General features: G+C 51.6%; 8 protein-coding genes across 8 annotated transcripts; 2 read left to right on the plus strand and 6 right to left on the minus strand.

Annotated features, from left to right (window-relative positions):
* Window positions 1-320: 320 nt before the first annotated feature.
* On the plus strand, window positions 321-760 carry CGGC5_v016974 (uncharacterized protein; the record flags this gene model as incomplete). Its single annotated transcript, XM_066153669.1, has 2 exons — window positions 321-662; window positions 731-760. The coding sequence occupies 2 exons, from the start codon at window positions 321-323 to the stop codon at window positions 758-760; spliced, it is 372 nt and encodes a 123-aa protein (XP_066006999.1).
* A 191-nt stretch (window positions 761-951) lies between these two features.
* CGGC5_v016975 (Vegetative incompatibility protein HET-E-1) lies at window positions 952-1,548 on the minus strand (the record flags this gene model as incomplete). Its single annotated transcript, XM_066153670.1, has 2 exons — window positions 952-1,488; window positions 1,540-1,548. 2 exons carry the CDS (start codon window positions 1,546-1,548, stop codon window positions 952-954), a joined length of 546 nt encoding a protein of 181 aa, XP_066006783.1.
* A 969-nt stretch (window positions 1,549-2,517) lies between these two features.
* On the minus strand, window positions 2,518-3,117 carry CGGC5_v016976 (uncharacterized protein; the record flags this gene model as incomplete). Its single annotated transcript, XM_032025933.1, has 1 exon — window positions 2,518-3,117. The coding sequence occupies one exon, from the start codon at window positions 3,115-3,117 to the stop codon at window positions 2,518-2,520; it is 600 nt and encodes a 199-aa protein (XP_031877571.1).
* Window positions 3,118-11,526: 8,409 nt separating this feature from the next.
* On the plus strand, window positions 11,527-12,329 carry CGGC5_v016977 (Pro-apoptotic serine protease NMA111; the record flags this gene model as incomplete). Its single annotated transcript, XM_066153671.1, has 4 exons — window positions 11,527-11,709; window positions 11,745-11,756; window positions 12,055-12,145; window positions 12,196-12,329. The coding sequence occupies 4 exons, from the start codon at window positions 11,527-11,529 to the stop codon at window positions 12,327-12,329; spliced, it is 420 nt and encodes a 139-aa protein (XP_066006998.1).
* A 4,006-nt stretch (window positions 12,330-16,335) lies between these two features.
* On the minus strand, window positions 16,336-16,687 carry CGGC5_v016978 (uncharacterized protein; the record flags this gene model as incomplete). Its single annotated transcript, XM_032025936.1, has 2 exons — window positions 16,336-16,415; window positions 16,480-16,687. The coding sequence occupies 2 exons, from the start codon at window positions 16,685-16,687 to the stop codon at window positions 16,336-16,338; spliced, it is 288 nt and encodes a 95-aa protein (XP_031877564.1).
* Window positions 16,688-17,834: 1,147 nt separating this feature from the next.
* Window positions 17,835-18,154, minus strand: CGGC5_v016979 (uncharacterized protein; the record flags this gene model as incomplete). Its single annotated transcript, XM_032025937.1, has 2 exons — window positions 17,835-17,920; window positions 17,977-18,154. The coding sequence occupies 2 exons, from the start codon at window positions 18,152-18,154 to the stop codon at window positions 17,835-17,837; spliced, it is 264 nt and encodes an 87-aa protein (XP_031877575.1).
* Window positions 18,155-19,588: 1,434 nt separating this feature from the next.
* On the minus strand, window positions 19,589-21,959 carry adhB-0 (putative zinc-type alcohol dehydrogenase-like protein AdhB; the record flags this gene model as incomplete). The annotated part of the gene is made up of 11 exons (XM_066153672.1): window positions 19,589-19,609; window positions 19,753-19,757; window positions 19,828-19,858; window positions 20,089-20,102; window positions 20,167-20,191; window positions 20,244-20,333; window positions 20,423-20,440; window positions 20,493-20,529; window positions 20,598-21,210; window positions 21,348-21,878; window positions 21,938-21,959. The coding sequence occupies 11 exons, from the start codon at window positions 21,957-21,959 to the stop codon at window positions 19,589-19,591; spliced, it is 1,407 nt and encodes a 468-aa protein (XP_066006980.1).
* Window positions 21,960-23,222: 1,263 nt separating this feature from the next.
* Window positions 23,223-24,895, minus strand: CGGC5_v016981 (uncharacterized protein; the record flags this gene model as incomplete). The annotated part of the gene is made up of 4 exons (XM_032025939.2): window positions 23,223-23,341; window positions 23,392-24,328; window positions 24,376-24,410; window positions 24,469-24,895. The coding sequence occupies 4 exons, from the start codon at window positions 24,893-24,895 to the stop codon at window positions 23,223-23,225; spliced, it is 1,518 nt and encodes a 505-aa protein (XP_031877569.2).
* Window positions 24,896-25,175: the final 280 nt, after the last annotated feature.

The raw sequence follows: 25,175 nt of genomic DNA on the forward strand, positions 1-25,175 counted from the left end.
CTAACCACACAGCGACCGTGATGATTAACTATTTAGAACATTCTTAGTTAACTCTGTTACTTAGTTTGCAGGATGACTATTGCTTGTCTAGATGGAGGTCCTACTTTGTGTAATATGGAATAAAAGTCGTTTATAACTGTTATAGGCCCGTTGCTAGAATGCCTATAGAGGTACTACTAACATATAACGTCCCACCCCCACACATGGGTCACCCCAAAATGCCTCATCAGAGTTTTAACCCTCTAACTTCAACCTTTCATTCCTTTATAATTTATAGACTAATTATTCTCATCTTTTATAAGTATACTTATCCTTACCTTATGAGCTCTTACACAGAGTCCCATATTGCTCAGGCTCTTGAGGCTATTGCAAATGGTCAAAGCATCCGAAAAGCCTCAGCTGAATTTGGTATTCCAAACTCAACACTTCAGAACAGACTTCGAGGCATTCAATCAAGGGGTTTAGCCTACTCCAATCTTCAGAGGCTCTCTCCGACCCAGGAAAAGCACTTAGCTGAATGGGTTCGAGTCCAGGCTGCCCTAGGCCTCCCACCAACACATCAACAACTTAAGGAATTCGCTGAGCGTATCCTTCAGAACCAAGGAGACTCCCAGCCTCTTGGAAAGAACTGGATTCAGTCTTTCATCAAGAGGAACCCATCCGTAAGGGTCCAGAGAAGCAGAGCAATTGATTCCCAGCGTATCAATGGAGCCTCGACTAATGTCATCAGGCAATGGTTCAAGCACCTCGCCATACCTGAGATCATGGCTATTAAGCCCTCCAAGCGATATAATATGGATGAGACTGGCATTCTTGAGGGCAGGGGATCAAATGGGCTTGTTCTTGGATCATCAGAAACTCGTTCTATCCGCAAGAAACAGCCTGGATCGCGTGCTTGGACATCTCTGATCGAGTGTATCTCTGCAACTGGCAAGGCACTGCCTCCACTTGTTATATATAAGGGCAAGAATGTCCAGCAGCAGTGGTTCCCTCTGGACCTGACGCCATACGAATCATGGAAGTTGGGTATGGTTCGGCTGTGAAAGACCCTGTAACTACGTCTACGGCGCCGAAATCAGTGAGGAGTCGATTTCTAGAACATATGTCGAATGCGAGATTGAGCGTGAAACCCTCAAGTGTCTGCTGGAGCGCGCCTTTGGCCGCGTCCCAGAGTCGGACCGTGTTGTCGCCCGACGCCGACGCCACCACCTGGCCGTCCGGCGAGAAGGCTACCGCCCTGACCCAGCCCGTATGGCCCTCGAGCGTCTGCCGGAGCGCATCCCAGTCAGATGTCACACCATAAATGCGAGGGAGATTCGGTAGACGTTGGTCCCAGCATCTCTGTCGTACTCTGCTTGACACTGGAGAGAACAAAATCAACGCCCCATAGACCTGAAGCGGCGTCCGCTCAATCATCGATCCAAAACTTCCAATAACCTTACTGGCGTCTTTGATGAACTCGCCCAGTCCTGTAGGTGCCTTGAAGCGCTGTTTTGAGAGGGGTTAGCTTAAGCGTAGCACGAGAACACCTTTACTTACTTGACACATGTTGGAAAGCTGATTAATTGCGGCGGCACCATCCGATACCTTACCTAGAAGTGCTAAGACTTCCAACCAATGAAGGAGGTGCATGTTGAGGAACACACAAACCTCATCTCTAAGGGGCCCTCCACTCTGCTGTAAGTGGTAAATCCAGTAGAGACATGCATATTGGAGATCGGCAGGGATATTTGTATCTATCACACGCTTGTTGATCTCATCTCTCCGCATGTCCGGCTGTTGAATATTGCAGATATCCCGTCTGAGTCCGTCGTTCATACGCTGAATGCATTTTGTCGCTAGCATAGCGTGTGTTTTTGCGGCATTTACACAATAGTTACTCGTCTGTGTATCCTCGGAGTTGAGCAGAAAGTCGCTGGATGATTTGTGTAGCAACCGTATGGAGCGACGAGGCTCGGGAGGGATGTCCAGCACCGCATGCAACTCTGGAAGCCACCAGTTCACGTCATCCATATCCATTCCGAGAAGAATAGTAAGAGAGACAGCAGGCAGTGGGGTAGCGAGAAGAATAAGAGCCCCTAAGAACTGCAGCTGCAGGCCAGATTCTGCTTCTTCGTGTCCAAGGAACCCTGCAGCGTTGAAAGAGGTGTTGGGTGTGTGGGGGCCTCAGCAGTTAGGTTAATCACAAAAACTACAACATAACAGTAACGTGGTTGATAAGCGAGTGAGACACAAAACCACGACCACATCATATTTACGACTGACGGGCAGCACTAAGAAAGGTAACTCAATTGAAACTACTCAGAAACCTCTTCATTAGACGTCTCTTCAACAAATTGACATGTTCGCGAATTATGACCGGTGTTCCCACAGACGCCATACCGCCGTTGACCCGTCTCAGTCCTCGGTCGGCGACCACTACTCCGGCGCGTTTCCTCCTCAATCTGAGCTGTTGCCTCCCTCTGCGATTGTAGGTCCTCTGCCCCAGCTATACTAAGACTTCCTCCTGTAGCCAGTCTAGGCCTCTTTCATTTGTTGTCCATCCGTTTTCAGACGTTGCGATACCCAGTCGCGTGGAAGACTGGTTTCAGTGTACCAGGTGGAGAAGTGATATTGGCCTGCGACGATGATGTACGGCGAAACGCTGTAGCCTGACGAACTGATGGCCTGAATGACTGTAACCAATTCACGGTCGCCAGGCTGCATCAATTTCGTGTTTGAACGCCTTTCGGCACTCGTGACGACCATTCCGGATGCAATCTGGCCCATCATAAACCCAGTCTGGTCGAAGTTATAGATGTCGGAGTCCACAATGCCGTATTTCGCGATTGTGTTCGCCACAAGACAAAACCACGCGTTTATCGCGTCTGGATCTTTGCATTGGGCCCTCTTATGGTCGTACTTGCGATAAAAGCGCGTCTGGAGCTGTGGTTGTCGCTTAACGAAGTTTGAAGCCCAGCGCTTCCCAACCGGTGGCGCGTCACGGTCAGCGAGCAGTCGATTGGCCATATCTTCCACACCACTGATGCGGGGAGGAAACGATCGGAAATCCAGGTCCAGAATATACTCAACTAGCTTCTCCTCTTCAAGCGTAGTCAAATTCCGCGAGTTAGGCATAGTGTCACATCGTGATGTTATGCCTTTTAATCGGCGACTGAGTGTTCCATGGCTGACTGAATAGATCTTAGCTGCGGTACGTGCACTAAGATCTTGGTCATTCTTGATAGCTTGAAGGGCAAGCTGTATATTAGCTTCTTTAGAAATATGTGTCATAATGTATTGGGGGAGAGATCTGCTCTGTTGTTTGAATTTGTTGTGGTTGCGGTTTTGTGTCTCACTCGCTTGTCTGTCTCACTCGCTTATCAACCACGTTAACAACAAATATAACTGGCGAGATTGGCTGTTCAAGCGTGATATCTGTTGTTCTCTATAAGATCATAAAGGAAACCAATAGAGGTAGACAGTTGACAATGTTCTTTGAGAAGCATCACGGATTATCAAATAAAAGTGAAAGGCGATTATGGCAAGTCAGACAACGGGCACTTCGCGAGGTCCTCGTATCAGAAAGCCATGGTACGAAGGCGTATCATCTGGCTCCGGCAGTCAGCCGCCACAGACCCAGCCAGGAAGCGAGTATGCACGGCACACGGCACAATATCCTCCTCAAACACCGCGGGAGCATTATAATCGACAGAAACAGCAATACCAAAATCAGCAACAGCAAAATCAGCAATACCAAAACTTTCTCCGGAATCAGCAGACGATGCAGATCGCCAAGGTAACGGCGGGGTTGGTGACGCAATGTCTGCAGAATACCCTTAATGACGATGGTTTCATAAGAGGGCTTAAAGCACGCATTGCAGGCCCGAAAGGCCAGCGCGGTCTTCTCGACAAGCAAGGAGCGACGGCACGCACTACGCTGGGTTTGGACAGGCTGGATGAACAATTGAAAGCCGTGGTTGAGATGATGGAACAGCAGAGTAGGCAGGCGAAATCCATGTTAAATGCAATGGAGCAAAAGATGGGTAGCATGGAGGCTGTTTTGACCGTACTAGCGGAATCTTTGGCTGCTGTTGTAAATCATGGGAGGGAAGGGAAAAGGAAAACGCCAGCTAGTAACGCAATTAGAAGGTCAGGGCGTATTGCAAAGCAGCAAAGTAGAAAGGGGGCATAAATCAAGTCCCCTGGCCGCGGCGCGTAACTAGTTGGTTCTTTGGAGTTAATCAATGGGGTTTACCTGCACGACAAGGTGAAAATGATCAATAAGCGCGTCATCTGGGCGATTTCGTAGCTCGTACAACCTTTTTGTGCAACTTGTATGGCAAACCGCGGGAGAATCCACATTCCCCCTGGTCCGGCGCTCCATCTTGTTCTCCGCGGATGCCGCCCAAGCAGGCGACAGGGGGTATATAACAGCGCTAAGACAAAGCCAGACATTATTCAGGCCCCCCTTCCATCTAGCCTTGCTTGGGGCGTTGTTTCGGTGCGAGCGACTGCATGTGTTATCCCGGTCGGTGCGGAAACGGCTCCGGTTGGTGACACATTAGCCTTCAGAGGGCGACAGACCAACGTCCGAAGTCAGAAAATGAACGTCCCCGCCAGTGATGGTCTATTTCTGGGTGGGATTATCCCATAATTGCCCCTGTTTTAGTTTGTAGTTGCCAAACCAGCAACCCAAATAGCTCTTACCAGGCTCGCGTTCAAGAAGTACACCATGACGGAAACACAGTCGACCGCACCAACGCCATCGCAACATTGATCAGCTGATACGTGGTGCACGACCCTAGTTCAAGTCTTCGCGCTTCACTTGGCGCGGCTCACAATGGAGGAGGCATTGGCTTGCGGATGCCGCGGGGTATGGCGCATTGCTCTTGTTTTGAGCATCAATAAGACTAAGGAGCCGTTCCAAACCTCTGCAAGCTATGTCTGCGTCCGAGGCCTTGTTCATCGACTTCGGCGCGGCGTTGGGATTGGTGTGGGAGCTTCGAGATGACAGCCATCTCGCAGCTGCTGCACCAACAAGACGAGTTTGAGTTTACTCACGCATCCAAGGGTAACGTCAGCGACCCGCATCAATATCAGTCCATGTGAGCGATGTAACCCTGCAGCTGCAGCTTGTCGACAGCAGCAATTTCTTTGGCACAAGCGAACAAGACTTGCGTTGGGTAGCCATCACCTGAACCGTCCACCGGTCGAGGCTGATATATCACCACATGAGCAGACTATTGGCGATGCGGAAGTCATTGTTGGAATTCTTACCGATGGCTCCGAGAGGTTGGCGATAGTAAGCCGGCATCTTCCGGCGTGTGTCCGTGGTCCGGTTCTCGGGTTGACCGTCCCGCCACAATCGATGTAAACACGGAGATTGTGGACTGCGCTGCCGGGCGGGTGTTGTCCCACATTCAGCGCCCGCGCTCCCCCGTCTCCTCGTCAAAAAGCGTCGCTTTTCGCTTCGAAATCGTTTTAGTCCACAGTGAGCCGATGGGACTTAGCCGACCTTCCGCTTTCGTCACTGGCAAGACCGAGTCATGAGAGGTGATCCTAGCCCAAATTCAAGGCTCTCCAAGTGAGGGGTGGAATCCTCCGTACAACCCTCCACTCAACAGGACGAACATGCAGACGACGCGGCTATCTCGAGACCGTTACCGCCGACGGCCAAGCGATCCCACAATATAACGGCATCCCCACCGTTCGTCTTGATTTGGAAAGCCCCGGCGATCGTACGCTCAGATCGGCCGTCCAGACCATGTCTTCGCTTGGTTCAGGTGGGCAACGAACGGTTCAGCGGTGGCCCAACACTACGACATGGATTTCCGACCTCCGGTGCTCGGGATGCGTGCTTTTATGGTTCCAAAGACGCATACTGCGGTAGATGTGATCTACGCTGTGCAGATGGTCGATATCATGTGAGAGGCTCAGCCGACGACATGGACGGCTGCAGAATGGTTCCAAGACGTCTCATGCTGGTAAATGGTATTCGCCTAAGCTCGACAACCTCATTGTCAAATACCGTGACGATGACCGCAAGTGCAAGATTAATCGATTAATCTCTTGGTGACCGTTCCCCCTTCGCCACGTCTGGCCATCGGCGCTCACAACGTTGCTCGTCTTCGCCAACAGCACCACGACGTGCCCGCCACCTACTTGCTCGCCCCCCGTCACCAATTTCCGACGCAGTGGTTCGTGATATCGCCATCCATGTCCAGGACACAACCAACGAGCAAGGTGCTACCCATCCCGTCGCGGACTGGGTTCCAGCACGAAAGTGCTTGATGGAAATACAGGGCCAATTCAGGACGCAATTGGTGTTCCAGGAAGTCCGGGTTCTCGAGCGTCGCAGGCGATGTTTTGCGGTTGTGCGGCGCACATATAACTTGGGCGTCCTGGAGCCCACCATGGAGGTCACCATAACAAGTTGTGTTGGTTCGGGCTCGACAACGGTCTTCAAACATCATAGCCTCTTTTCCGATGGATCCGCAAGCACTTGTGCCAGTGTGTCGAGGTGCATCGCTCTGGAGTGGGTGGGCGCATTCGTTCGTTGCTTCACCTCAGTTATGCCCTTCTGCCTCCCAGGCGCTGTCTTTCCCAGATCATCACGGAACTACCGACCGAGGAGAGGGTTTTCCCTATTATGAAGCACCACCCAGTACTCCCGCACCACCGAACCTCGACCACATCGACGGCGCTGTCTCTCACGACCTTGTCGAGCCCAATCAGACCGGAGAGGGAATCCTCGACCCGGCCTTAGTTGCCAAACTTCGACGTGACGTCGGCGAACAGTACATCATCGAACACCGCCTGCTAGGAGAAGACTGGGATACGATCACCCACGGCTTCCAACATCGTTTCGGCATTTCTTCGTCGTCGTCGAGGTCTGCCCTGACGATGAGGTTATATCGATTGAAGAAGAAGCACCCCGAGATCCGCTCATTGTTCGAGAGTGCGTCCTCAAAGAAACGTTCAGGGAGGCGGAAAGGTCAGGGGCACCATCAGAAGACGGGGCGCCAAGGTAGAAACATACCGGCAGAAGAGACGATCATGGCGGAACACGAGGATTATTCGGAACAAATGCGACGGGAAGGACGCGGGAAACCCTGGAGCAGACCACCAAAGACCTTCGACAGGGGCACGAAACATTGTTCAACCCAAAGCAAAGCCGCCGCGGCTGCAGATTTGTTGCTTGCTTTCCTTGGCCAGCCAGAAATGCGAGGCTTGATGGCCCGGGAGGACTATAAGTCGGTTGTACGGGTTAGGAGTCGTCTACGGTAGTAGGCAGATGTTGATCAAGAGCAGTTCTTTTGAATATCACGAATGATCTAGAATGCTGGAAACGAGCAGCAATCGGTCTCGTTTCTGTAGACGCTTTTGGCATTCGACAAAGTGTTGGCCGTGTATTTGATGATCGGGCTTGCGGCCCCAAGCGGCTCTGTGGCGTCTGACCTCGTCGCAGTGTGAGGGTGATGCCTCTGGTGCTGGTGCCATCTGTCTATTCATGTGTATTTCCCGTGATTCGTTTGTGTTAACGGTAGAGCTCATCCGATTGCTCCCTCGCTGCAAGAACGTCCGAGGCCATTACCTGATCACTCACAGACTCGTACGGCGAAACCTAGAAAAGCCGTCGCCCCGAATGAACTTGCCATCTCACCACACAGACGCATTGTTTGTTTGTTTGTTTGTTTGTTTTGTATTTAACGCCTTAGCGGCAAGGGCGCAGCCGCCCTTGCGGCAGACCTCCCGAAGGGTATGTGGCGTGGAGGGCCGCAGGCTCTAGCTACATACTCTGCAGTACACGCCGCTTCCTAACGTCCTCCAAGTCTTGCCCGAGGGCTACTATGTGCTTGATTCATCCCTAGTTCCCACTGGTACCCTAGTTCCGTTATAACAATCTGGTTTCCTAATAACTAAAGGTAATTAATCTTTCGTTGAGATTAGGCTAGATCCTAACTCTTAGTAACGCGGGCAGATCTTCTGGAAGAAGTCTGTCACGTTAAGGAAAGCCTGAAAGCCTTTAGAGTCGATGATTAGCCCCTTAAAGTAACGCTCTAGAGAGCCTATAGGTCCTAGAGGCTCCCTTCGACTATAAGGGTGGAGGATAGGCCACTGTTGCCTCCTCACTAGTGTCTTACGGCAGTAGACCAGGTGGTCCGCCTCTTTAGCCTCCCCGCATGAGCAGGTAAGCAGTGCTTCCGTGTGGTTAAAGCGTTGATGATACTGTTCAAAGTCCCCATGGCCTGATCGAGCTGCTAGGAGATGGTGAAGGATAGCTCTCGGTAGAGCTAATTCAGGAGGGCAGCTAAGGGTGGCTTTAAGCCCCAGCTGGGTATACCGGGGGGTTGCTTCTTGCCTCCACCATTTCCTATACTGGCGTTGTTTATGCTCTTGGGTAAGCCGTTCGATCCCTGATAGGGTAGCTAGTAGACCTCTGGGGACTGGCAGCGTTGTGCCCTCCTTAGCTAGGCTGTCAGCCTCTTCGTTTCCTTTTATCCCTTGGTGCCCTGGGGACCAGTGGGTTTGTATAGTATATATCCTGGCTGCTGCCTGTATCTCTAAGAAGGCAGCTTGTGAGGAGTCTGGGGCCCCACCCCGGATCCCCTGGATAACGCTGGTGTTGTCGATACAGATATGTATAGGCTGGCCTTGGGAAGTAAGGAGGGCCCTTCGGAGCCCTGCCCTCGCCCCCTCTACCTCGCCATCAAACACTCCCGCAACGCTGAGGCGGCCGCACCCTTGAGCTATGCGTTTGTTACTGCGGTAGATAACAAAGCCGAAACCTGTAGCCCCGTTAGGGGCTTTAGAGCCGTCCGAGTAGATGATCGTATGGTTATCTGGCACAGTCTTAAGCCAGTCTTGAAACGCTTTAGCTGCTTTCTCCTTGCTTCGTCCAGCTGTAGGGTCCTGTAGTCCTGAGAGGTACTGTGGCTGTAGGAGTAACGGCCTTGGGCACCTAGGTAGGAGGGCTGCTGTTCTTTGTAGTCTTGTTTGCTGCCGCCCTGGCTGTGAAAGCCTAGGGACTAAAGGGTGCCGTTGGTCAACCTTCTGTAGGCGTGTAGCAAAGCGTAGGCGTGCCCCTTCGAGGGCTACTTTTGCTGTTGGCAGGCCAGCATCTCGAAGGAGGCTACTGGTGGGCGTAGTCTTCCAGACAGGTAGGATAGCCCTTGCTGCTGCTGTCATAACCTTCTCTACCCTCTTTACTAAGCCCTTCTGCCTTGTACTAACAGTAGCTGCCCTTCTATTTCCTACAGTCCGCAATCCCTAACCTTTTCCCCAAAACAGGGAGAGAGAGTCTACTGGAGCCCTCTCAGTACCTAGGGGTCCTAATAGTCAAAGGGGTAGCCAGCCCCTTTAGCGGGCGTCCAGACCACCGGCTCGCCACCGCCCAGTCCTTAGCCACCCAAATAGAAGTTTGCACCTTAAGCAGTCCGCAAGGGCATATCCCTCTCTAAGCCTACCGACATGCGCGTCCGTCCTCTCGAGCCAAACACACCCCTTCTCAGGTCCTCCCCTACGTCCAGTCCACAATAGCGACACCCTACCAGCTTCCAAAGCGCGCGGCGCCATCCCGGCGCGAGCGGTGACCCAAGCGTTCCTCCCGTTATGCCGTGATACCCCGGGTACGATCCGAGTGAGGGCCGGGCCCGGAGGCCGGGCCCTAAGGCGATACCATATCCGACCGGTCCCCCTAGGGGCAATTCTTCAACACCCTCCTTCCTCCAGCAGCCCGAGTGCGAGTCGGGGTTGTTTCCTTTCTGTAGCCTGCTGCTCGAATGTGTTTGCTACGGCCCACTGGTTGTCCGAGGGCACAACCCCCCGGGCCAGCTTCCCGTTACCCGCCGCCGTCTCCGACCGTGCTTCCAGCCTCACAGCTGGTTTTCGGCAGGCCGACCATGTCTTGCCCTAGGCTGTCCTGAGGGCTACCCAGCCGGCGTAGCCTCCATCTATCCCATGACTAACCCGCCTCAGTGTCTGTCTGTCTGGAGGTATTTCCCAGATCTGGGAGGCGTGAGGGTGCCCTGTCTCTGCCCCGAGAAGCAGTGTCGGGTGGTTTTTACCTAGTTCCCTCGAAATTGGGCAGCTTCGCGTTCTCATTTCGGTTTTCGGTCTCTCGATATCTGTCGATTTTGCTGGTGTTTTGGTGGTTGGTGGCGCGTGTGAAAATTTTTGTGCGACGCCAAAATCCCTCACTTCTGGTCCGATCCCGCCCTTCCGCCGCACCAGAAAAACTTCGTGCGCAGCGCCCGCCACCACTTGCACTTGCGCGCCGTAACGTCTCTGCACTGGCTCTACCTTTAGAAAAGATAGGTTCCCAGGCGGCACCACGAGGAGGTTGCAGAGTCCGAATTTCGCCGCCCTGATCGCATAGGTGGGTTGTCGTCAACGAAATCGCCAGGAATATGACCACGCCATCAACCTTATGTTCTAGGTAACAGCAAGACGGTGAGGCGACGAGGTATCTCATTGAACCTGCGAAGGTTAGGGTGCGGAGGTCGGTATACGGTCCCGTTGGCTAGAATTCTGGCAACGGCCACACTTGAGGAAGTCTTGGAGAGGGAGCAGCGTATCCCCGCCATGTTGATGAAGACGTGTTTGCGCAATGCAATCACCACATGGGCTAATAAACCAAGCGCAGAGAATGGCCTCAAATCGATTCACCTGCCTCACCAGTCGCCAAATTTGGCTTTGACTTTTCTAGCACAACAAGAACCAGTTACGCTCCACGACTGCACGAAGTTTCTCATGGGAGAGTTTATTGCTCAGTGGGATGCCAAGATGTCAGATACGAGAAGCTGAAATGGATACAAGGTCTACGTCCTAGAAGATGTAACCTTTTTTGGTGGGCTAGAATAACATTGAGTGACACTGAAAGATTTAACGGAAGGTTTCATTAAATTCGTCAAGCGTTATGGCACGCTCCGTCTTTTGACTATCGATAATGCTATTCTTTCCGATCCCAGCTGGAGTCAGCCTACTGTCAGATAGCTAACCATAACATTAGAGTGAAAGCGTGTTGATAGCTAAGACAACTCTAGCTATAGAGGAAGTGTTGATCGCGGATGCGAAGAATAAGCAAGCGCCGCGTCAGCTTTCTACAAAATCACTTGTGGGCCTTGTATTACTGCGAATCATTGCCATCACAATGTCGCTTCGAGTAATCCCCGTGCTTGCTGGCAACGTGGCACGAGCCACAATAATTGGGAGCACCACTATGGCCCGTGCACTCCAAAATCTAGGGTTGAACCGCCCGCATCAATAGGAGTTCTTTTTGGACGTCGCCTGCTGCATGCACGCCTCGTGATGAAAAGCTGAGCAACCCTTCGGTTCAAGCCTCTAACTCTAAATCCATGACCCCGTTAGATAGGAATCCAGTCAACAGTCGACCAATGATAACCTCAGGGATCCCTTGTCTTCAATCTGTTTCTATCCCTCCTTAGCATGCTTGCTAACTAATACGGCCAGCTAATCCAGGCCCTGTGGTTTTCTTATCTTGGGGAATGGTCAAACCATTCACACAAGCACATGTTCTATAACATGGGCCTCGCCACTCCCGCTCTACTTCCTGTCGTATCCCAGGTCCAAGAAGGCATCATACCGTCTCTCAGGATGCTGCCTGTTCAGTTCACTTCTACTGCACTAGACAAGGCGAAGACTAGAGGCTTGTCTGACGACTGGATCGGCAAGATTACGAGAGCCAACAAGACACGCCTTTTCATGGTCAGTCGACGCACGGTTGAACGAATTGAACAAAGGACACCGCTATTGTAAGGAGACCTTTTGCTTACTCTGAACGGAAGATTGGTTGTTGAGGTGTTTCACCTCAACGTCATGTACAACCATGAGGTCCTTGACGTCGTCATCATTCGCGAGGGTTGAGAACACAGACTCAAAGTCAACACTGTCACCACCGACGATGTGGAAACCGATCACGCCATTTCATTCTGTGGCGCCATATTGCAAAGTCCTTACCTTGCTGTAAGACAACAGCTCAGCGAGCTACACAGTGACGTCTATATCACATTCAATGACTTGGGCTCACCTGCAGATCACTTCCACCTAAAGCCCACCGACTTCATCACCCATGTCAATGGACATTCGACACTAAACTTGAAGGTTTTTTCTGAGATCACTAAGAAGATTTCAGACAATACTTGTGAGCAGGATTATGTATTATAGCTGGCGCAAGTGCTGACTGTGATACAGACTTTCGGTTGAAGATTGTCACTTCCAACAACGTCTGGAAGGTGGTGACCATGAAGAAGAACGAGCACTACTTCCACTTGAAGGAATGGATCAAGGATGCATGCGGCTGGAGAATGGAAACCTTCCGTAGTTAGGTTCTAAGCGAGATTCGGGAAGACTTTGTAGCTTGCGTCGGTTGTCACCTCATTTGAATCAGTCCACTGTCATTTCAGAAAAGTTGGATTTGATGGTTTTGGATCCAGCCCGTCTTCAGGATACACAACGATTTCTTTTGCATGTTTTTCGCCTTTTTGCTTCCTCTTTCTCCTTATTCGAAGGGATAAGGAGGGTTCTGTAATACTCCTATATGCCATGTGCAATCATGAAGGGTCACTATATTCGGGCTTGTGAAAAGACACAAGTAGGAATCTAATATATGCGGCGAATGAGATGCTTGAGAGAAACTATGCTGAAGTGGTGATCTTTTTGCAGAGCGGCAATGAGTGGTGGCGACTAGTTTGAGTGCGCGGGACCATCTATGATACTGTATCTTTGATCCAAGCTCATCACCGGCGTGGTCAATCCAAACTTAGGGCTCACTCTCTTTTGACAACATGGCCAAGTGTTTCAAGTAGCAACGCCGCCTGCCTTGCTTCATCATAGATGACCGCGTCTGTCGGCTCGCTGTTATTGCACATGCACCAGCCTTCAGAGTTCTCTGCGATTTGAGGCGCCGGTCCCTGTGCCCTATAACAAGACGCAAGCGACGACCCGCAGAGGATTGTGTTGAGAGAGTCTTTGAACTGTTTGTTGGTGTATGTCAACTCATGCCCCACCCAATGCTGGTCGTCGGACATCATGAGAAGAGGCTGGTTCACAGTGATAGTTGGCGCCTGCATTTGAGGCTCGGGAGGCGGAGCTCCGTCGGTGGGCACCGTTGCTGAGCCAAGCGAGGAGTTTTTGGGCCAATCGTCCCGAATCTATATTTCAGAGGCAGCTACGTAGATGGCACGACTTCGGCAGACGGCAAATTGATAACCGAGATCGGCAAGACGACGAAGGGCGGCTTCCTTGCGTACGTCGAGAAAGAGAAGCAGTTTGCGAAAACTGATTATACAAGGGAAGCATGTCTGAAGAGAATAGCTGACATCGAGACCAACCCATTATGGCTCCAGGGCGAATGGGATCTACAGCAGTCGCTACGCAGACGATAACGGTACCTATAGAAAGAGCGTGGTTGTAGGGGTTCAGAAACTACGCCAGCCCTGTGAAGCGCCGTCTGGTCTCACATGGCTTTTCGCAGCCATTCGATTTGGGTGTGGAATTTATTCCGCATGCCGCACCTTCAGGAGTAGAGAGGTAGCGACTAGGGGTCAGGGGCACATCCATCTGAAGTATATAAGCTCCCTCTTGGTCCCTTTCATGATTTCCTTCCTCATTCTTATTCATCAATATTTTCCACAACAAATGTATCAACTATTCAACTAGCAAGCTTAACGATCCGCCTCCCATAATTGTCCTTATTGTCCACTTCTTAAAGTCAATCAATTACTCTCAGCTGCCTCTGTACAGAATGCCCATGTTCCCTGTCCAGCCGAACGACCATGTCCATCTACACATCGCAAACCTGTTCAATTCTGTACCCAAGATCGTCACTATCACCGGCGCAGGCATCAGCACAATGCAGGAATTCCCGTAAGTCTCACCACTTCCTTTGCTGCCAATCTCTCACCAGACTTAGGACTTTCGATCGGAAAATGGCTTTTACTCCCTTCGCCGTCGCCACCTTTTGAATTCGTCGGTTCTGTCCGATCCAGGAAGGAGGCTTAGGGTCTACGCCAGAACCCATGTTCGAATGGCCGACAACTTTCAAGAAGGACAAGAAAAGAAGAAGGGCGAAATAGGAGTGGAATTGCTGCCAGAACCCGACCCGGTGCCTTTGGTGGATGCTGAAGGGCCCAAGCCTGAGCCTGAACCTGAACTCGAACCTGAACCGGCAGCTGAGTCTCCGCCAGAACCGGTTTTGGATGGTCGGCTCCTAAGGACAAGAAAAAGACGACGGGCTACCTGCCGCCAGACGCCGAGCTGGAACTGATACCGGCACTGGCAGTGGAGTCTCACTTACAGTCGCGTTTGAATGGGCGGCTCCTAAGAAGAACAAGGAGAAGAAGGGCATAAATTCCCTTGTCCCGCTGGAGCTTGAGCTGGAACCGGCCATGGCAATGGATCTCCGCCAGGACCCGCGTTTGAATGGTCGACATCGAAGGACAAGAAAACAAGAAGATCTTGATTTCACTCATGTCGCCAGAGCCCGAGTAGCCAACGCCTTCCCGGGAAAAGGAGAGTGGCATGGCTAATGCCGGCGCCAGGTGCCCCGACCAGGCACTGCATGTGCTGGGCAACGGGTGGAAAGATTCTTTCAGTTGCCGTGAATTTGTGGGCCAGAAGGCGTGCCAAATCCGTTTAGAATTTGGCTCTATTGGGACCACCTCATTTGCTCCAAGATGTCTGCTCCTGTGGATTTGGCGCAGGAGATAATGTTCTGTCTCGTAGCGGCCGCTTAGCATCTGTACTAACAGCGAAGAAGCTGTACAGCTTCTGCAACCGTCTAGACTGCGATTTTGACACTATCAGCTCCCTGCTCGACAAAGACGTTCGTTTCGAGATAAGTTCACAGCCGTGATTTCAAGGTATATAGAACAGCCCCGGACAGCGTCTGCTTTCGAGCCCGACCCTGAATCGACACAAGCCGTGACGGCCATACCTCCTTATGAGTGCGATAGTAAGACAGGCTCTGGGTCGGATGGAATTGTACCTAGCCGCTTGCCAGTTGCTTCCGCGGAAGCCAATCCACGAGCTCTTGAAGGCGCGTCGCCAAAGCGCAAATTTGTAGAGGCTCATAGCGGTGGCGCTCCGACTAAGCGTGTGAAAGACAGCAGAGGTGGACGAATCCCAACGATCGTCGCCAAGATGGAGAAAATCGGTAGCCCAGAGACTCTCGAACGCCTGTGGGCCAGCTGTAGGGCATCGAGGGCTCGAGTCCAGAGCATCGTCAGTGGCACGAGACAGACCCTGCCTGTCGAACCGGAACGTGACATGGACGGCCCGTCTGTGTTGGAGCGACTTGATTCCCTCAAGGAGCAAGCGACTGAAGGGAGTTCATGCGGTCACTTTTCCATTGCTATCAAGTGTTTCCGTCATGTTCAGATGGTGCACTTATATAACCGGGCGAGAGGCCTGGACGAGACGATGGGTGGGGGGCAGAACGAGGCAACGCCTCCTGGTCGCTGGTTGATCAATTCACCGAGAGGCTTTTCCCCAGCGACTCACCCGCAGTGAAGTAGGCCGGTCGAGAAGGCGCGAAACTGAAGAGGCAGCCGCTGAAGAGCGCCTTCAACGGGTGGCTGACCCTCGGGAATAAGCTGACCACACTTGTTGCTAGGTATGGGTGCAAGGTCCTTCTAATCCTGCCGGGCAATTTGAGGAATGAAGAGTTAGTGCGCAATACAGGCTGCTTAGCAAGGTACTGAGTTCGTTAGCATATGACGACTGCGCGAGGATAATTTCCTCGTCGTGCTGGACCGGTTGGATGCGCGACTCCGATTGAAAGACATCAGTCAAGCTCTCACAGAACTGCTCGTCAGTCTAGCCATATGGGGCGTCTTACCTGAGGCGAGGATTGGCCTGGAGTCGTGTGTATCTGCATCACAAGTTCGCAACCTAGCTTCGGAGTCCATGTTTCTCGAGAGCCTGTTATCTTGGTGTGCTAGCCCAGCAGCCGACCCGGACCTCGCCCTGTCGCCGCAGCCCAATTGCCATTCGGCGATTGAACAGCACGAAAGCACAGCCGATGTGAACGATATTCATCCAACGCCGACTAATCTTTCAGCCCTCAGTGCACCTTCAGACAGCTAGCACGTGCGCATGAACACATATTGGTGAAGCAGCAGACTCGAACCGGCGTAGTGAGAGGGGCAAATGAGACGATATGATTGATGAAGTTCTCTGACTGAGAACAGAGATTAGAGCTAGATAAAGACAATACTACGCGCGCACCTTCTCAGGTCTGCGACGTTGACGATGGATATATGAGAGCCCAGGGCCCAGATCGTAAGTGAGTCCGATGTGCTCCCACGCTGGGCGCCGAGTGCGGGTCCCGGTTTACGCCAATAATCTTCGATCCAGTTGAATGCCGTTGAACATCTTCTGAGAGGAGGCGACGCCGGCGAGAACCGTGGCACCTGCAACGATGGGTATCAACATGGCCATATTGAAAGGCAGCCCGCGGTCTGCTACAGACCTTACCAGCCCAGTATGGCACCTCGAACGGGTTGAATTGACCCAGGATCCCTTCGGTGACCTCCGGGGCGTCGTGGGGCCGGACCTTGGCGTTATCCATCGCTCTGGTGTACGCTAGCGAGGTTCTCTGAAGGACCTCGACGACGATACATCTCCCTACCGACAACGCCGTATAGACGGAGGCGTCGGAAGCGTCAGGATCATCTGAAGACATTATATCATTGAAGAAAATGGTGTCCGCAGCGATAAATTGGTTGGGCAGAACATAGCGGTAAGTGACGTCGGGTCATGAACCACTTCGGTGAGAAGAACAATTGGGCCCAAAAACCTGGTCTGGCCTGGCAACGCTATTCCGCAGTCGATGGGATGGTTTTCCGAGAAGCCCCTGCTTTCGGAGCTGAGGCCAACAGTGTAGCCCACCAAAAAAGCACAGTCGATCTTGCGCGGGGGTTTGAGACAAGTCAGAAGATCCGGGACAAATGACATCCCTAGAACTAGAGGCACAGATCTTTCGAGACCGACTAAATGACGTCAACTCAAATGGGAATCATCAATTGTGCTTAGATAAAGCTACTTCCTAGCATTATAATATAGCGTTTGCCATCCAAACAGGACAATTTCAAACAAATCCATTGCTTCTAAAAACCAGAAGCACCCTCACACGCCAAAATGAATATATGGAACCCACATTGGCCGGTCCTGCTTCATATCCACAACTAGCCTCGCATCCCTATCGCCAATCCTCGTCGTCCCTCCTATTGATTCGGTTCCCACATGCTGCTGCACCCATCTATCTCGAAGTATCTTGGTGGCATAGTGAAGCCCTCTGCTCACAGACTCATCCTTCAGTCCTTTCGCACCGAAAAACTCATGCGTCAACCTGGCCATATCTACGCACAGCTCATCGTCGACTTCCCATAGCGTGCCAATGACGTGCCGGAACCCAGCCAGCTGAAATGCGCTCGTCAAATGGATGCTTTCGTCAATCGAACGGTCGTCTTCGATCCGGCCTGTACCGCAAGCGGAGAGGTAGGCGAGGAAAGGTGGGTGAGTAGAAAGGTTCGTCTCAAGAAGGCTTTCCACCGTCAGAGGGTTACTTTCCCAGTCTGACAAAAGAAGCAGGCTTTGTAGGGGGTCAGAGCGAGTCCCTCCATGGCCGGCAAAGTGAAGGATCCTGCAGTTTTCCAGAGCAGCTAGAACATCCTTTTTGCATGCCGAAGGCTGGTTGCATGGCAGTCCCATGGAATCGCAGACTTTCTGTACCGCTTTGGTCTCCACTGTTGCGTGAAAAAGCTGACTCTGGCCGGGGGTCTCTTCCAGGTCGACAAGGACAACGTCCTGACCCGCATCAACCCTTGTCTCTACACATCGCTGTCGGCGAGTGTGTACGATTGACCTGATGGATGTGCTGTATGATCCTGTGTTTTCAGGCGGTCATCGCACCATCCTGAATATCACACTTAGACTTAGTACAAATTACATCTATTTGTAAGATTGACTGACCTTGATCGTGTGACCATATCTTCACCACCAGGCGCTTTAGCCCCCCGGACCCCAGTGTGAAGGTGAGGTACGGATGTATGGGCGTGTTGTGTTGGAAAGTCTCCTGATGGGTCCTGGTAAACACCCGTGGCTCGCAAAAGTCGACAACAGCCATGGCCTCCGTGTGGACGTTCGACATGGCTAACAAGCTTTGTGATGGAGCAGTAAAGGGAATGTTGTTGTGAACGGCCGTCAGCTATGGCCAGCTTGATCAAAAGAAGGGAAGAGATCCAATCTGGGAGACAATTGAGTGCTTTTAGGGCTGGCTGTGTTCTCTCCCAACGCCTGCGCGAGAACCATCGGCAGTGCTCAGCCGTATTATACTTGTCAAACAGTTTCCACACCGCCAACCTCTGATGAACACCGATCGGGAGCTTGAACGTACATGCCGAAGGCATCAAGTATTTCTTTTATAGTGACACATCAGGCTGCCGATACCGCCAGGGTGGGGTAAAAAACTAGCGGTCAGTGGCTCACCGGGTGACGCATGTCATATTTGCGAACGATAGGTGAGTGATTGCTGTCATCCTCGACGCTTCCTGTGGTGGAACACATGTCTCACCGAGGCAGACTGGCTGACGCGTATCGGAACAATTCAGTACAAGACATAATCAGTAGGAATTTGCGAGTGCGCCTATCAGCTGTGTGAAAGCCTGGTGCATGCCGATTGCGCAGCTCAGCCCGGCTGCGGCAGTATGCCAAGTTGCAAATCAGGTCTACATAATTGTCAAGAACGGGCAGTGCAGACTGACAAAGTGATCACGGCCGTATCATCAAGCAAGGCAGATACCGGTGGCTCATATCTCCATCTGAAACTTGTCACTGTGAGGTCCTGCAAGCCACTTGAGCTACACAAACATTACCAGGGTGCTGAGTGCACATACAAGGTATCGAGCATCAGTTAGACAGGCAGGGGTCATTGTGTGTATATTGATGAGTATGACGAATGAACGTTTATGGGAAGAAACCCCATATCTATATAATGAGTGTACGATCCCCTGGATAGGGATATCCTTGCTGACCTTATTCATACCTCTAGTTAAGCATAAGTCACGTTACTTGAGGTGAAACAATTGCTGTAACGAATGTGCTGGGATAGCCTGACAACTACTAATGTAAGGGTCTAGGACAAGGTCGATGCCATTGGTCTAGCCTACTACTACGAGTACAATAAATCTTCTAGAAGAACAGGAAACAGAACCGTATCCTCCCTATTTCCTGGGCATTCTTATAACCTTGCCATTGACCTTGTCGATATTCCTGGAACCTTCTAGCAAATGCGCCATTGGATTTGGTGGGTCCAATGAGTCGTGGCTGAGGGTCTTGCCGAAGGCCGAACACCCGGTCCATAGACCGTGATGTTACGACCCGTCATGCAAGGTTAACAGATAACCGACCCACTTGGGTGTCGGGCGGCTAGGACAGGACATTTGTACTGCAGGATCACGGGAACAACAGGGACTCACTCGGAACGAAAGAACTATGGTACAAGTTACGTGACGATAAGATAAGACTGAGCAGACGATGTGGACCGCTGAGCGCTCAGCTAGAGTTACTGAGCGCTCACCAGCGATCACTGAGCGCTCACTGGTACCTAGACGGAAGTCAGTAAATAGGGCAAAGGAACTATTCAGGACTTGTATATAATAGGACCCCGAGCCTGGCTCATGGTCAGACTTCCATAGCTCTTCAGCAATCAACTTCTTAGTATTCATCCTCAGGATACTCTCAGCTTACCTTCACTGCGAAAGACTTGTTGAGTCTAAGACTGATCACCTTAGCCTCTGAAGACCTGATCTACTACAAGCCTACGACCTACGACCCAGACCACGACCTCAGTGTACTGTTACTACGTGTCAATCCCCAGCTTCTGTTAGCAGACCCTACTGTCGGATAGCTGACCGTAACACGTGACAGGTCCAATGAGTCGTGGCTGAGGGTCTTGCCGAAGGCCGAACACCGGTCCATAGACCGTGACAACTAAGCTCGTAAAAAAAAACGAGATTTATTAGCTTGTGTGGTTTGAAATATATATAGATATATAAAATTTCTAATTATTAGATATTATAAAACTATGAGTAACGTAACTTAGTTAAAATGTTATTTATATGTTATCTATACAATCTCTTATATGCGGTTTGTCATACATACTGCTAGCGCGAACGTATCTTCTACCCTTACTACCGAGCTGTAGTCATCGTCGGTCATGGTGCTGTAAAGACACGCACAGGATGCAATTGATGTTGTCGACAATTACAGGCACCTGGATACAGGCAGGCAAGCCTAGTGCACTTAATGGTTATGAATCTAGTAGAGGGCTAAAGCACTCATACTCAAATCACTCCAAATCAGTAGGATGAACAGGGTGAGTGCCACTGATATAAATATAGAGAATCCTGAAACTTACCTCTACATACTGTAGGTCCTACTATTTGGGAAAGTGGATGGCTACTTTAGTCTCCATTTGGCGGTAGAACCGATTGTAGAAATCCGGGGCGTCCTCGATACCAATGACTGCGCTCAGAACAAAGCTCGGGTGGGCCTTTCCGCTATTGATCAGACCGATGAGCGTGGGCGCGTACCTCTTGGGGTCTACGGCGCCTGTCCGGAAGCTCAGTGCCTTTCCGAAAAAAGACGAGATGGGGAAAGAGATGGAGGGAGAGATTGCGCTGCCGTAAGGCGCCCCGGGCGAATTGTCTTGTGAGCTGAAAACCCCGAGCTGGCCAACGCCTCCCCCGAAATGCGTGACATTGATCATTTGATTTACAACGATACTGGCGTCTCTTTCCAGGTCCGCATTGAGGGCTTCCATGCCGACGCAGTCCACACTGCGCATCACCCCACTCGGCTCATGGGCCAAGATTTGGACCACCGGATCCGCTTGCGCAAAGTCGATCGGAATGGCCCCGATCGACTTCGCTATATCGAGCCGTTGTTGGACGTGATCAACAACGTACACCTTGGAGGCCCCGCGTAAGATGGCGGAGTAGGCAGACAGGAGGCCGACGGGCCCCGCGCCGAACACGGCGACCGAGTCGCCCGGCTGGAAGCCCGAGTAATCGATGCCGGCCCATGCCGTGGCGAAGACATCCGAGACTGTCAGGTAGTCGTGTTCAATGGTGGAGTTCGTCGTTTCGTGGGTCAAAGGAATCGGAATCAGGTTTGTCTCGGCAAAGGGGATTCTCGCGTACTCGGCTGCCAGTGACGTTAGGCAGCTGCCAGAGGGAACGAGATGACCAGAGAGACGGGAAACACACAACGACCGGGAAAGGGAGGTGGGAAAGTCGAACAGGTAGGTGTGATACATAGCACAAGAGGGAAATGGAGATTACCTTGAAGCCCCCCGAGTCCCATAACACTATTGCCGAAGCCAAAATATTCCTGTGACGTCGGCTCAAGTTCCAACTGGTCCGAGGACACCGTATCGGGGATGATAACGTAATCGCCAACGTTGAAAGAGACAGCATCGCCAATTTCCGAGACGTAGCCGACGGCCTCATGCCCCATGGTCCACGGCGGAATGCCACCCATGAAGCCACGGTAGATGTGCAAGTCAGACCCGCAGATAGCCGAGGTTGTCACACGCACGACTACGTCAGTGCTGTTGCGGATGGTTGGTTTGGCGATATCCCGGACGCTCATTGAGAAGGGCACGCCATCGTAGACGACGGCACGCATGGTTGCGTCTGGCCAGGATAGATCGACCGGCATCTTACACGGGAGAATTGTGTTGCGTGTTTCCCGAGGCTTGCTGCGATATGCAGTACCTGTTGTGACGAAATTGATGCGTGGCTCCTTCCGTGGATGGTGTCTCCATCGATTGCGGCCGTTCTTGCGGAAGGATCTCGGCCTTAAATTCCATTCTGATTAGTTACTATATGCCTCTTCTAGCTCTCTGTCGATGCTAGGATGAGTAACATACTGTGGGTCAGCAATTCCAACATCCAAAACGTGATCGACCGGTTACGGGAAGCATCACGGCCAGCAGCTATAGCTCACTTTCTGTGGAGCGGTGGCTTATCCTAGAAGCACATGTACCGTGGTGTCGAGGGATAATTTTCCATTCCCGTGCCAGCACTCCAAGTTACGGTCCTCAATCTCGCTATGGGACACAAGCAAAGCCCGCTAGCCTTTGTGGTGGCCCCACGTTGTATATGCAGTTGATTGGAGCAGTGGCCAGCACGATCGTTTAAAGATGCATCACGTTTCCGACCGTATTTGTCTAAAACAGCTCAAAATTAGAGCAAGTATCCGCTTTGTTATAAATCGTGGTTGTGTTAATAATACTGAACAGCGCGCAACCCCACTTGTTAGGTTAGTCTTGACCAGAACGGCCGTGTTGGCTGCGTTGGCTGTGTACCGAGCCTGCAGTCATTAGCTAAAACTGATAACCCGCATCAGCTGTGACACCTGTTACACGGCGTTGGAGATCGCTCTTGACCATGGACCAGGGGGTTACGAAAGTCGGGTCAACTCTGATGGGTGTGTTCGCCGATTGCCGGGAGGCTTGAGGGATGAAGCTCTTGATCTGGTGCACGTTGATCGAGAAAAGACAGGGGCGGGCAAGTGTAATAGCTTTGTGCGGCCCTTGGTCCGTGAGATTGAACATGGGATGAAGTGGAGGCTGCTTGTGCACCGCGCGAATGAAGCTACCTCCGACTTGAGAATTATGTACACCACTCTTCAAGTTCTCGATTCCTACACCTCCTCCAGCATCTCAAATGTTAGCGCGAACAAGATTCCACTGTTACTAGGGGTTCACAAGAGACCATAGGGCAGTAACAGTGGGAACCTTGCCAAGCTAACATTTGAGATGCTGGAGGAGGTGTATAAGCGGCCCGTTGAAGGCGCTTTCACGACCCTGCAATGCCCGGAGGTGGCGGAGGTTTCGTTCACCGGCGTTTCGGGTTCCAACGGAGGGCCGTTGGAAATTCCCTGGAGTTGCGAGAGTTTCATCTAACCCATACCAAGGCTGGAAACTCAACAAGCACAACAACTACAACAACAATAATTATATAACGACGTTATTGATCATACAGTAACCCATCTCACAGCAAAGCTCATCCGTACAGCTTTATATGCGTATAGTTCGTTTATTTGTTTGTCAAATCGACCTTGTGACGTAAAAGGAAGAAAAGTAGGTTGTTATCTTGATTTAAAAAATAATCAAGTGTGAGTGTAGGCCTTGATTCGTGCTAAAATTCCCGCTAATGTGGCACATCTGTGAAGTCGTCTGTCTGCCCGTCCACAATATTCTCTTCCGCCTCCTTCACTTCATCAAAGCGTATGAGGGACATATTATACGACCTGAAATGCTCTCCAATGACTGCCCAATATTAGCTCCGTATCTTTGTCTACATGTTGTGGTCTTCTTACAATACGTGTCGTCCGTAAGTAGCATTTCCTCCCGCAGCACGTCTTGGACGCTCCCACGGTGTGAGCGCGATATGAGGTTTAACTCTGCTCCGTCAACCAGCTTCTGTTCGGTACGTGTCCGCTGCGCTTTCGCCTTGAGGTCGTCAATTATCCACTTACTATCGCCAAAACACACAATCCGGATTTGAGATGTTTCATTGGGGCCGGCATTCGATATCCATGTCTTCAAAAAGAGTGGGTTCTCGTTCAGCCACACAAGCGATGTGTGAGCCCCCTCCGCCCGCTTTAAGTCACCGCGCCAAGCCATGTATTGCTGAGCTTCCACCACACCGCTATCGAGCGTTATGATGCGAAGGGGGCGGCTGGTGGCAATCGGTGCCGCGAGGGGCATAATGTACGGCCCGCGCACGTCTGGATGTCCCGTTGCCTGTGCATCGCGAGACATCAGGAGGACCGCGACCACGTCGTAGCCGGCCCCGTCACGTCGTGCGCGCCTTTCTAGCCGCGCTACGCGTATGGGAATGCCGTCTACTCTAAAATAATACCATTCACCTGCTGTCGTCCCGCTGCTGGTCTTCATCCCGATCTCCAGGACGTGGACTTGTGGCTCCCCGGGCTTACCCTCTTGACCATATGTTGTTTTGGCTACGTAATTCGGAACGGTTGAAATGGAGGATCTCTCCATGATGGACATGCCCACGAGAAGAGCAACCGATGAAGCAATAACGCTCATCAGTGCCCATGGCAGGTCCGAGATGGTGTGGGCCATCATGACTCCACCTACAAGGGTACCCAACATCCAGTGAACCATAATGCTGTGGCTCGACTCTGTCGGCTTTTTGGCCAACGCAGGATTTCGGATCACCTTCGATATCGCAGTTTGCAACTGCTGCCGCCAAGCTGAGAATATGACCACGAGTACAAGGAGAAGCCCGGTCTGGACTCTGTCAGCCTTTTGTACATGGTATCAGGAGGTACGATTACCGTCAGTCCCGTAGCCCATGCACTCCAACGCACATCTGTGAGGCGACATGTCAGTACTTTGCATGGATCCGTTGAGAACACGAAGTCGCTCACTAGACAAAGTTGATAGCAGACACAAAAGGCTAATCGCGTGGAAGGCAGCCTGAAAGACCACCAAATAACCAAAAAAGGCATGCCCCCAAAGCCACTGCTCCCGACACTGCCGCACCAAACGAGGCATGATCGAGTTTTCTGGAATGGCAAGCAGGCATAACGGGAGCATATTCAAGAAGCATAGCCGTCCGGCCTGGCTCGATACAGACGCCAGGGAGGCCCGATCTCGTTTCCACGGAACCAGCATGACGATCACATTCTCAACAACGAGAAGAAGGCCCACGACGAACCGCAGTGTCCGCGGTGGGTTGAAGCCATTCAGAGACTTGTCGTCTTTTGACAGCGCGCCATCTAGATGTTTGCTAAAGAATCGCAATCCCGTGTCGTTGATGTCTTTGATGAGCTGTCTGTCAATGACGAAAGTCATTTCGATCCAACGCATGACTGGGAACGCGCGTGTGAGAAGCATCCAAAAGCCTAGATCGAAGGCTAGAATGCAGAGGTATGCAGTTTCGGTATCCATGGTTTCTCCGTGCTGGTTTTGTCGGCAAAGAATGCCTGGAAAGAACTAACGATGACCAGTTCATAGATTGTCGATTTGAACTCCTCCCCTCACTCAGTTGGGTATGGATAACCTTACATATCTGGGACTTTATGCTGAATGGCAACAAGAGCCGATACAGCTTCTGAGTGCATCTGCTGAAGGA

Source organism: Colletotrichum fructicola (assembly GCF_000319635.2).
Source record: "Colletotrichum fructicola Nara gc5 chromosome Unknown KSG_Nara_v1_contig11, whole genome shotgun sequence".
NCBI lineage: Eukaryota > Fungi > Ascomycota > Sordariomycetes > Glomerellales > Glomerellaceae > Colletotrichum > Colletotrichum fructicola.